Genomic DNA, 11794 nt, shown 5'->3' with positions numbered 1-11794 from the left:
GGCTATCCACTGTAACATAGGATTAACATTGCCATGTTTGCTTGGGGCAACCTGTCAGTTGCCCTGGTTGGAATGTTGACCATGGCATAAGCCACAGGGCAAGTACCAACTGCCAGTTGGACACATGGGTATATAAAGCCCTGGAAACCCAGGGCTGGGTTCTGTCCTTTCCCTACTTCTCCTCTCACCTTCACTTCTACCCCTTGGGGAGGGATCCAGGGTGGTCAAGGCAGGTGGATCATGGGATTAGTTTACCTAGGCCAGGCAGGTTTAAGAGATCTTTGCTGACTCAATAGGAACATCAATTAGATATACCATTTATTCCCTAACAAGAGGTCCTTTGGGACAGCTGAAGATCATAGCAAGGAGTTCATCAACATCCTGATCTTAGATCAAGAAGGCAGTACTAGACTAAATTCATAGGTTTTTCTAACCCACTCTCCAATTCCTTTTCCCTAATCAACTTTTCAAATAAAACCTTAGTTTAACTCATGAACTAGTGACTCCTACCTTCAACTTAGATCTAAGTAGACTGCTGTTCAAGATTCTAGGAGGGAGGCAGAGTAACTCCGTTACTGTTAGACAGGAAGCACCCCACTTCCTTTCCTATCTAATCTCACTGTCAACCAATAGGAGTTACTTCTTCAGCCAGGTTAGAGGCTGAAGGGTAATCTTCTTAAAGGGGATTTAGTCCTTTCCAAGAGGAATTACATCATTCCCTTGGCTGGCTTAGGTGCTGGGTGCTTGTCATTTCTACATCCAGCACCATCAGTGAACAGCTTGTGATTAAGCCACACTAGCTTCCTGACTGCCTACAGGTTTGCCAACCTCCATAACAGATCCACCATTAAACCCTCATTACAGTTTTTGGCGAGTTCAGCTTAGGCAAAGAACCTACATTACCATCTTGAGCATGGGTGTTCTCAGGATGGCTTTTATCATTAGTAGCTTCACCTTATTACTCTGGACTGTGACACAGGGAGCATTCGAATTTTGATTTTACAAGTTCCCACTATTCATTATGACATTGCTACAGATTTATGATTATTACAGATGGTGTGCTGTGACCCTTGCTGAATTTATATGCTTTATTCCTCCATCAATTGCTATTATTTTTGCTCTATTTCAAGGTTTTAAGGCCTTTAAAGTTTGTACTCATATATGGCTGCTTTCAAAATTAATTCAAACAGTGCTGCAATAACAAACCCTAATGAATCTATATCTCAAGAAGTACTAGAACAAATGAGGCTATTGGTCCAAGTGGTGTAACAAATTAAAGAGGGCAAAGAGCTAGACAACCACAGTATTCTCCAACTGGGGATTATTGAAGCTAAACACTTGGGAACTGATGCAATGGCAAACAATAAGACAACAGCAAATAATAGGACTACTGAAGACAAGGCTGCAGGGACTGAGACCAACATCTCTGTTACGCATAGTGGACAGGACTATCTTTCAACTGGGGAATGGCACTGTACATGTAAAATCTTACAAAGCCTTTACCCCCAATGACCTAGAAGTCCTATGGTGTCATTTTCCAAAGTTCTACCTCTCACCATATAAGTCAATAAAAGAAATGAAACAGGTGTTTACTCTTTTTAATTCCAGTTTTGATGTTATATTATTTTTTGGGAGAATTTTATTCACCCTCAGAGAAGGAGAAGTTTTTGAATGAGACTAGGACCAATCCCAATTTCACTTCATGGCCTACTGTTCATCAAGATCTGGAACTCACATCACATGCAAACATGTGGTACTTGGTACAATGCAGAACAGACCTGCTAGAAGCTATGCGTCTGCATGCAAAATGTCCAAATTCATTGTCCAAGTTTGAAAAGCTTAGGCATGGGGAAGACGAACACTCCAGTAATTTCTTGGACAGGCTTATCAAATTGGCAGAAACAGTTCTTGGTCTGAGACATCCAAGTTCCAGAGACAGTTGACCATATTAGGAGACAGTTTGTAAAAGGTGCTTTCCTGCCTATCCAGACATAATTTAGGCAGAGCTGTCCCCAATGGGAAACATTGTCTCTAGATGACATTTGTCAACATGCATCCTTATTCATGATTCCAAAGCCAGAGATGTTAGAGCTGCTAGACAGAATGATTCTGAGCATTCATTGTTGACCTTAGGAAATAGCTGAAGCAAGCTAAGAAAGAGGAGATTGAGGAAATAAAGAACTTTGCCCTTCAGGCCAGCAGGGGGCATAGTCACTCTAGATAGCCTACCAATAATTACAGCCAAAGGAACTCATCTCGCAGATGCTTTCTTTGTTGCTGTCTGGGTTATGCAGTCAGGCAGTGTTGTTTTAAGCAACAAACAAACTTTGACAATAACAATAACAGTTCAAGCCAAAGAGAAGGGAACACCAGGAAGACATTCTACAATTCCAGATGATCCAACAAATCTGGAAGGGTAAAGGGTACAAAACACACTGACCAATTTTGTAAGCACACTTGCAAAAAGTACACTCAGTCTCTGTCATTAGGTCAGATGTTAAGATTTTTGAAGGAAGGCACAATTCCCAGAAACTTATGAAGCCAGGCTTCTTCAAAAATGATTGAGAGGGTTGGGGAATTCATGTGGAGGTCAGAGTGGTGCCTGGTCTGAGAGGGCAGAAGACCCATCTGAAGAAGACATGGCTGCTAAACTGTTTGAAGCTGTTGGCAAATTTGGCTTGGGCTTAGCTGTTGTAGGAGGAGTTGTCAATTCTGCCTTATATAATGTGGATGCTGGCCACAGAGCTGTCATCTTTGATAGGTTCCGTGGAGTCCAAGACATTGTTGTAGGAGAAGGGACTCATTTTCTTATCCCCTGGGTACAGAAACCAATTATTTTTGACTGCCGTTCCCGGCCACGAAATGTCCCAGTAATCACCGGTAGCAAGGATTTACAGAATGTCAATATCACTCTTCGTATTCTCTTCCGACCTGTTGCCAATCAGCTACCCCGAATCTTCACCAGCATTGGCGAGGACTATGATGAGCGAGTGCTGCCATCCATAACCACTGAGATCCTCAAGTCAGTGGTAGCTCGATTTGATGCTGGAGAATTGATCACTCAGAGAGAACTAGTTTCTAGGCAGGTGAGCGAAGACCTCACAGAGCGAGCAGTGACCTTTGGGCTCATCCTAGACGATGTTTCTTTGACACATCTGACCTTTGGGAAGGAGTTCACAGAGGCAGTGGAAGCCAAACAGGTGGCTCAGCAGGAAGCAGAGAGGGCCAGATTTGTAGTGGAAAAGGCTGAGCAACAGAAGAAAGCAGCCATCATCTCAGCAGAGGGTGATTCCAAAGCTGCAGAGCTAATTGCCAATTCACAGGCCACTGCAGGAGATGGCTTAATAGAGCTTCGTAAGCTAGAAGCTGCAGAGGACATCGCTTACCAGCTTTCCCGCTCTCGGAACATCACCTATCTGCCTGCTGGACAGTCGGTGCTCCTCCAGCTGCCCCAGTGAGGCCTTCAGCCCTGCTGATCCTACCGCACTCAGCCACGATTCAATCCATAGCCTTCTCCCTGCCCCTCCCCTACCCAAAATCACTGTGAGATTTAATGATTTGGCTTACACAAAGGAAACAAATTTAAAGTTATTTTGGGATCTTGAATTTCTCCATAAGATTCAACTATTTCATTCTTTGCAACTCTCCTGTCCACCCCAACTTTAAGTAAGAACTGATATCTGTCCTGAACAAGTGGCTGGGGTAACACTGTTCTCATTGACCTTCTGGAGAAGTACAGCCTCAATGCTGCTGGTCAAAGAAAGAAGGGCAGAGAGAGACATTCAGGTGGACAGCTTTAATGTAGCCTGGAGCTTTCTGCCATTTGACCAGAGAAGATAAGGATACCACTCAGATCCTTAGGTATTGGCTATAGTTAGAGAAAAGGTGGCTCTCCACTCATTCCAGCATTTTGTTTTTAGACATAAATTTAAAAGAGGTGCTGTGGAAGGTCAGGAAGGAAATGGTCCAATTGCCATGAGGCTGATCATTAACTGTTGTGCTAGTGGAAGCAGATGTGTATGTGACTGGTACTGACTGAGAGAGCTGGCCCTGCTGGGATACAAGGCAAATTATTTTCTTTTCCCACTTAATCCCCAAAGGGTTATGAGAATGGAATGGTCTTTAGAGAGAGGGCCCTGAAATAAATGGGAATCTACTTGGAAGCTTGTCTCTCATCCCTGTCCCCTTTCAAAATGCTCAGGAGGGAGCTCCCAGTCTGAGGGAGTACATTCAGCACTGACTATGTTCTCCAGTGATGTGTGAGTTCTGAGTTCCTGGCTCTTCTATTTAGAGACATTGCCCTTCCGGACAGCTTTGTGGCTTGTGTTGTGGAGGGAACGGGAACAGCCTTGGGGGAGAAAACAAATTGTGTAACCCGCCTTCAATAAATGACACCCAAATTCCCCCCCCCCCAAAAAATGATTGACTTGACCCACAATGATGTTTATGAATTGAATATGGGATTAATGGATATTTCTAAAAGACTGAGCATGGGAGAGCATATATCTTTAGTAAGCTGCACAAAAGACAATGTCATTTCTGATGCAGAAGACCAAGATTTATGGGACACATGAGGATGACTATAAAAGCTTACACATTCCACTACAAAAGGATTCAATGTGAGGCACAAGGGCTATGCAAGGGCTTGTCTTCAGAAGCATTGCAATCTTGCCTGAAGTCATCAACATCTCAAACTCCTCTCTTTATTCCAAGTTTAAATCAAGAGGATAGCTTGGATAAAGAAGAAAGTAGTAGGGATTTACAATGTATTCATGAAGAAATATCATTTGTAACCCTAAAGGAGTTGTGTCTCAATGTGCTACACCATTCTCTTGCTTTAGACATGAAACACCAAGATGTAGTTAGAGAGAATAGCAAACGGAATGTTGAAAAAGGCTTGTCTTTTATTGAGCAGAGCACTGTGTTACTGGGTGAAAGTAGTAACACAGATAATTCAAAACCTATCTTTCTCAATTCCCTGGCTGATGAATTCAAACCTGAAGCTTGGGGGAGAGAAAGTGATCTTTTGTCATCTCAAGTGGTTGATGTGCTCAATATTGACATCATTGAAATCTGCTCAGTAGCTGGACACCAAAGATCTAACTTCGGCCACACAGACTGCAAGGCTGGATAGTGGACTCCAATCAGTCTTTGAGATGGGAGGAGATACATCAGAAGTGTTGAGGGGAATACATACTACCTGTCAAACACACCTTGATACATGTAATGGGAAAGCTCCTACTCTTGAAGACTGTGAAACTCAGAATACCAGAGTGGGAGGAAACACTAGTAAACCTCCACTTTTTCAACCCTCAGCCAGTTCCAACCTGAGAATTCTGTGAGCTCAGCTGAAGCCAGCTTGGTAACTATGGTTACTCACAGACCTTCTCTGAGTGAGAGAGGGGTGTCTGCTCTCTAACCCAACATTCTATTTCAACTCTCCCTATGACAGAGCTTCTTGGACTAGTGCAGAAGCTTCTGTTTTGACTGGCAAGAGAGACAGAAGAATTGATGGAGTGCTTGTGCAAGACCATATGCATTACTGGATCCAAAATGAATACACACAATCTACTGAGGATTCTCTATTACCCTTAATCCCAGTTAAGTCCAGTAGCCACAAGGAACAACCTAGTTAGCCTGGAAATTGTGGGGTTCGTTTATGACACACTCCTGGACACTGGGGCTATGGTCTCTGTTCTTGGTCAGGCTCCAGAAGGGTGCAAATATCAGGGCAGTTTGAGGGTGAGGAGTGTTTTGGGGCTAGCAATAACAAGTCCCAAAGTTCAAGGCCAAAATGGTAAAACTTGGCCCTCTCACTGTCGATCTCACTTTTCTGTGAATGCCATCATGTCCTTCCAATCTCATTGGGAGGGATCTTTTATGTAAATTAGCTGCTACCATCCAATGCCAACCAGATGAGCAGATCTACCTCCATTTACCTAAGAGATCTCTGAAACATCATCCCATTTTGTTTTTAGACCCATGCAGTGAAGAACCAATTTACTATCAAAGTGATAGTGAATATCAGGTTCCTGATGATATACCAGATTATGTATGGGCTAAGAATTCAAATGATGTAGGCAGAATTTTGTCTGCAGAGCCTGTAAAAATAGAAGTCAAAGAGGGAATACCATCATGAATTCCTCAGTTTAATTGAGCAAGAAACCTACCGAAGGTGTGAAACCCATCACAGAGAGTCTTTTAGAACGAGGAATTCTAAGATATGGCTTCTCACAGTATAACAGCCCTATTATGCCTGGGAAGAAAGCCAAATTGACTCCTGATGGGAAGACTCAATGGTGATTGGTACAAGATCTAAGAGCTGTCAATAACCATGTGTAGAAAACCTATGCAGTGGTTCCTAGTCCATCTCAGATCTTAACAGCAATACCAAATACAGCTGCTTGGTTTATAGTTTAATAGGAAATAGACTTCAAAAGTAGGAAAGCAGACTTAGCAGACAGACTAAGAAGAAGCTTTGGCTGTCAGCCAGGGACATTCTAAATAGAATGAAGGGGGAAAAACTGTTTTTCCTTTGAGGACTCTGGTCAAGCTGGGAAAGGGAGAGGGTGTGGATGCCTTTACCTGCCCACTGAGGAACCCAAGGAGCATGGAGTTACCATTGAGAAATAAGACCTTCCAGGGAAGATCAAGTGAACAAAAAGATCTAGCTGGGGTGGTGGACATCCCAGTCTGAGACAAGCTCCTTGATTAGCATTTCCTGGATTTACCTTTCTGTGGACCCATTTCCTGTGACATCAAGAGGAGCTGAATTGGGCATGGCTTTGCAAGAGACCCTTTTCTCCTTCTAGTCTGTAATAGTCTGATTTGTATAGTGTAGGCTTTAACCCATTCTCCTAGCCCCTGTGTGGCCCCTAGTGATTAGATTCAGTGTGACCTTTACCCATTATCCCTGACCCTCAATTATTATTAAAAACCCTGTGTTTATAATTCTTGTGTCCTTGTACTACCCTGTCACTTGGTGGTTTCACAGACTTCCTGTCTAGGTGGAGTAGATTGACAATTGAGGCTTGTCACTTCTGTCAACTGTCATTTCCCTAAACAGTTAAACCCAGTTTACCTGGCTTGTTTGGTCCCAGACTATTGTCCATTCCTGTCTTCTCCTCATCCTTCTGAACCCAGATAAAAATATAGGCTAACCCCAGTTTTTACCTTAAGAACAGTCATTGATCTCTGTTCAGCCTATTTTTGTGTTCCCCTGCACAGAGACAGCCAACATCTGTTTGCTTTCTCATGGCAAGGCAAATCTGTTTGTCGACCTGTCTCCCACAGGGATTTGTAGATTTGGCATCAGTCTTCTGCCAAGTCTTGCAGAGAGACCTTAAGTCAATCACTTTCCAAGGCAGCAAGATCATACATTATGTAGATGACATCCTACTAATGTCTCTATCAGCTGACATCTGTCAAAGAGACAGCATGCAATTGCTCAAAGAGCTAGGCAAATGGGGACATAAAGTGTCCAAACCCAGACTTCAGTGGGTAAAGACCCGAGTCAAATATTTGGGGTTCATCTTAGAAAAGGGCACCAGGAGTATTTCCCAGAAGAGAACACAGGATATACAGAAGTTGAGCTTGCCAAAGACCAAGAGACAGCTCAGGGCAATCATACAAGTAATGAGCTTCTATAGAAACTGGATTCCAGGTTATGCTCTCATTGCTAAACCTTTGATAGAGCTTACAAGGAAGGAAGTTCCAGAGCTGTTGAAATTGAACAAGGAGCATATCCATGCCATCAAAAAGCTCAAGGATCTAACTATCAGTGCTGGCCCTAGGCATCCCTAATCATGAAAACCATTCTTACTCTATGTTCATTAGGATAAACGGATTGCTTACAGTGTTCTTACACAATCATTTGGGAATATCTTCAGACCCATTGCATACTATAGCTCAAAGCCAAATCTGGTCATCTGTGGAATGCCAAGTTGTTTACGAGCTGTTGCTGCTGTAGCCATCATGGTCAGAAAATCAGCTTCCTTGGTGTTAGGGGATAAGCTTAGAGTATTTTCCCCACATCAAGTGAAATCTACACTTCGGAATACTACTCTTCAAGCTTTCACTTCCCAAAGGTTTTCCCAATACCAAGCAATCCTGTTGGCAAATGAAAACATCACATTTCACCTGTGCGAAAGTTTAAACCCTGCAACTGATTCAAGATCTACCTCTGGAAGGAGAAAGTTTACACATCTGTGAAGATGCGCTTGACATTGTGCACAGTGCTAGGGATGACTAATATGACACACCTATGGATAATCCTGAACTGACACTCTTTACAGATGGGTCATCTTACATTGTAGACAATCAGAGATTTACCAGTGCAGCAGTAGTTTCAGCCACTGAAACCCTTTGGTACTCATCTCTTCCATCTACCATCAGTGCTCAAGGGGCCAGGGTTATTAGGTTTGATCCATGCTCTCCAATTACCCAAAAACAAGAGAATCAGCATCTATATGGACTCAGAATATGCTTTTGGAGTGGTACATCATTCCAGGGAACTCTGGAAAAACAGAGGCTTCATAACTTCAGATTGCAAGCAGATAGTGTATGGCAATTTACTCAATGAGCTGTTGCAAGTGATCCAATTACCATCCCAAGTCCCAGTAATTCATTGCAAAGGCCATAGTAAAATTCAAGGGCCAATAGAATCAGGGAATTGAAGAGTTGACATCACAGCCAAATTTGGAGTGAGGTATGGACCAATTTCAGTCCTGAACTTGTCTTTGGTGGATGAAGTTGATCTGAAAATGTCTACTCACCAAAGGAAGTGAAGGATTGGGAAAAAACATCATGGTGCATACTTAGCTAATGAAGTTTGGCTGGGAGCAAATGGAAAACCTATTTTGCCTAAATCCCTATATTATACTTTTTGCAATGCTTTACATCAAAAGGGGCATTATGGGATTCTGTGTATAGTAGACTGTATCCTCAGGTATTGGAATGCAAGAGGGATACATGAAGTTGCAATGAGAGTTTGCCAGAGGTGTAGAATTTGTATGCAGCATAACCAAGCTAATACCAAAGTGCATAGCTTGGGAGGCAAGCCATTAGCCTATACACCCTTCGAATGCATACAAATTGATTACATAACCATGCCAAGGTGTCAGGATATGGGTATGCATTAGTAATCATTGATTGATTAACAAAGTGGCCAGAAGCTTTCCCAGCCAGACACAATACATGAGCTTTATAGTGAAGATTTTGCTAAGGGAGCTAATTCCAAGGTTCTCTATTCCACTATATATTGTGTCTGACAGTGGTTCACACTTCACACATTGTATTTTAACCAGCATATACGAATCCCTAGGGATAAAACTACATTTACATGCCATGTACAGACCTCAGTGGAGCAGACAAATTGAATGCGTGGACAGATCTTTGAAGACCCTAGTGGCTAAAATTTGTGCTGAATCACACTTGAAATGGTCAGATGCATTACCTTCTGCATTGTTCCATCTTAGATGCCAGCTCAATAGCATTATTCATTTGTCACCCTTTGAGATGTTATATGGACATCCACCTTATCATGGAAAATCACTTCAAAGCATCCATAACCTATCACATCTGGGTATGGAATGCAAACTCTATGAGTATATTAAGTTGCTTAAAGAAGCTAGATCAACTTCACAGTTTGGCTCTGATACAGCAAAGAGTACCTTCTGATTTCAATCTACACAGCTTCCAACCTGGAGATTATGTGTGTGTGTGTGTGTGTGTGTGTATGAAACTTTAACAGGAAGTCTGTGTTAGAACGTAAGTGGCTTGGACCATCACAAATAATCCTAACAACCCCTAGTGCAATCAAAATTAAGGGGAGGGATCCATTGTTCCATGTCACACATGTCAAACCAGCTAAAGATATGTCCCAACCCAAAGACCCAGGCACAATACAGCACGAAGACCAGTCAATATCATTAAAGCCGCCTAAGAACAGAACCATAACAAGAAAGCAGCCAAGGAATCAAATCATAGCTTTTCTTTATTTGAGCCCAAATCAATACAAATGTCAGGAAGCAGTAAAATATTACATCAGTATGAAGAAGATTGCTTAACATCAAATTACAATCATCAACAAGAAGAAACAGTTACAGAAGAAGAAACAGTATCAGAAATTCAATCAATTTCAGAACTAGACAGTAACATTGATGACTGATTAATTAAGTCATAATAACATCATAATGAACTTAATTGACTTTGTTTAATTGCATCAAGAAAAGAAGAAAATTGATCCTAACTTTTATGGACACACAAATTTTTTGCAACACAAATAAACACAACTGCACAATATCTCCAGTTCAAGTTGACAAGCACGTGTGGTGACATCAAACATCACAACAGAGACATTGCTGACTTTGCAGATCATCACTAGGACATCAATATCATGGACTACACAACATCTTTGACCTGACTACATAACTGGTGTGACTTGTGCAATAGTGCTATGAAGAGGAGTTCATCAGATCAGCAATGGGACTTTAGTTTTGAAGAGTACAACTTACATACTCACAGAACACTCACCACACTCAAATATGTAGAATTCCATCAGATAGTACATATTGTTTTAGCAGAGGATTTCTGAAGGGGTAAGTATGTAACACTTCACCACATAGATCATTCATTATTCAACACATAAAACATTTTCAAAACTTCACATGTGCATATGTAAACAATAGTTCACATACATAGGAGTGAAGGGTTTGTCTGCCCATAGTTTAGAGTTTTCCTCTTACTTTGGTTCAGATACCTTTCTACTCAAACCATCATTCATTTTTACAAGAATTGCATATATATGTATATGCTTGTTCACTAATCCTTAGTCTGTACTAACACGATAGGGAGGGATTAGATAGTTTTGAGAAGCTACATTAGAGTCAGAATGTTTTTTATAAAATACTGTACGTAGTTTAAATCTTTAGTCTAGCTAAAGCATTTAGCTGATATTAGGATTTACTTATTCTTACTAACACTTTCTAACATAGCCAGTAAGTGTATTAACACCATAATGTACTAACACTTTGAAACTTTGTATCTAGTTCTTTAGAAAGTTGCTAGGTATTTTTCTTAGATGTTACATTTAATTGTTAGTTCAGGAAGACAGGAAGTTTTATAGTTAAAGTTTATTGCTGTATGTTTTGTTTTAGCTACCAGTAATGATTTGAATGTTTCTGTGGATGATTTATGATTAACTTTTCTTTTCTGCTCAAATTTTTTTCCTTTTTGTAAAACTTTAACCCCATTTCTTTCCTTTGATTTTTTCTATTACCTGTCATAGTTTAGCTTAGAATAGAAATAGCTTAAGAATAGGAGTTAGAATGTTTTTATTTTTTGGGAATACTTGAAAGGATTAAGGGGAATTAGTTTTAGTTTAGTGTTAGTGTTAGTTTAGGATTCTTTAGTGTAGTTTAGTAAAATAGGAATCTGGAAATGTTGCAAGGTGCAAATTTCCAAAAGACAAATGGGCATTTTGTAATATAGGATTAACATTGCCATGTTTGCTTGGGGGCAACCTGTCAGTTGCCCTGGTTGGAATGTTGACCATGGCATGAGCCACAGGGCAAGTACCAACTGCCAGTTGGACCCAGGGTATATAAAGCCCTGGAGACCCAGGGCTGGGTTCTGTTCTTTCCCTACTTCTCCTCTCACCTTCACCTCTATCCCTTGTAATAGGTATAGGCTTTAAAAATGTAAAAGCAGATTTTTGTAAGTATATTAGGGAAAGCCTTGGCTGGAAGTCATGAACATTCTGAATGGAATGCAGGGGGTAGGGAGGAGAGCTAAG

The 11794-nt window shown here is 41.3% G+C and overlaps 1 protein-coding gene across 2 annotated transcripts; it reads left to right on the top strand.

Moving 5' to 3' along the window:
- The first annotated feature begins 2584 nt into the window (after window positions 1-2584).
- LOC123234824 (prohibitin-like) lies at window positions 2585-3463 on the top strand. Of its 2 annotated transcripts, XM_044660809.1 has the most exons (2): window positions 2585-3056; window positions 3408-3458. In XM_044660809.1, exons 1-2 carry the CDS (start codon window positions 2640-2642, stop codon window positions 3456-3458), a joined length of 468 nt encoding a protein of 155 aa, XP_044516744.1. In that variant the 5' UTR covers window positions 2585-2639. The 2 variants fall into 2 exon arrangements, with proteins under 2 accessions (XP_044516744.1, XP_044516743.1); XM_044660808.1 differs by having other exon boundaries at window positions 2585-3463.
- Window positions 3464-11794: the final 8331 nt, after the last annotated feature.

This window comes from Gracilinanus agilis, chromosome 2 (genome assembly GCF_016433145.1).
Source record: "Gracilinanus agilis isolate LMUSP501 chromosome 2, AgileGrace, whole genome shotgun sequence".
Classification (NCBI taxonomy): Eukaryota; Metazoa; Chordata; class Mammalia; order Didelphimorphia; family Didelphidae; genus Gracilinanus; species Gracilinanus agilis.
The sequence above is the reverse complement of the archived record's forward strand: the minus strand, read 5'-3'. Positions and strand labels throughout refer to the sequence as shown.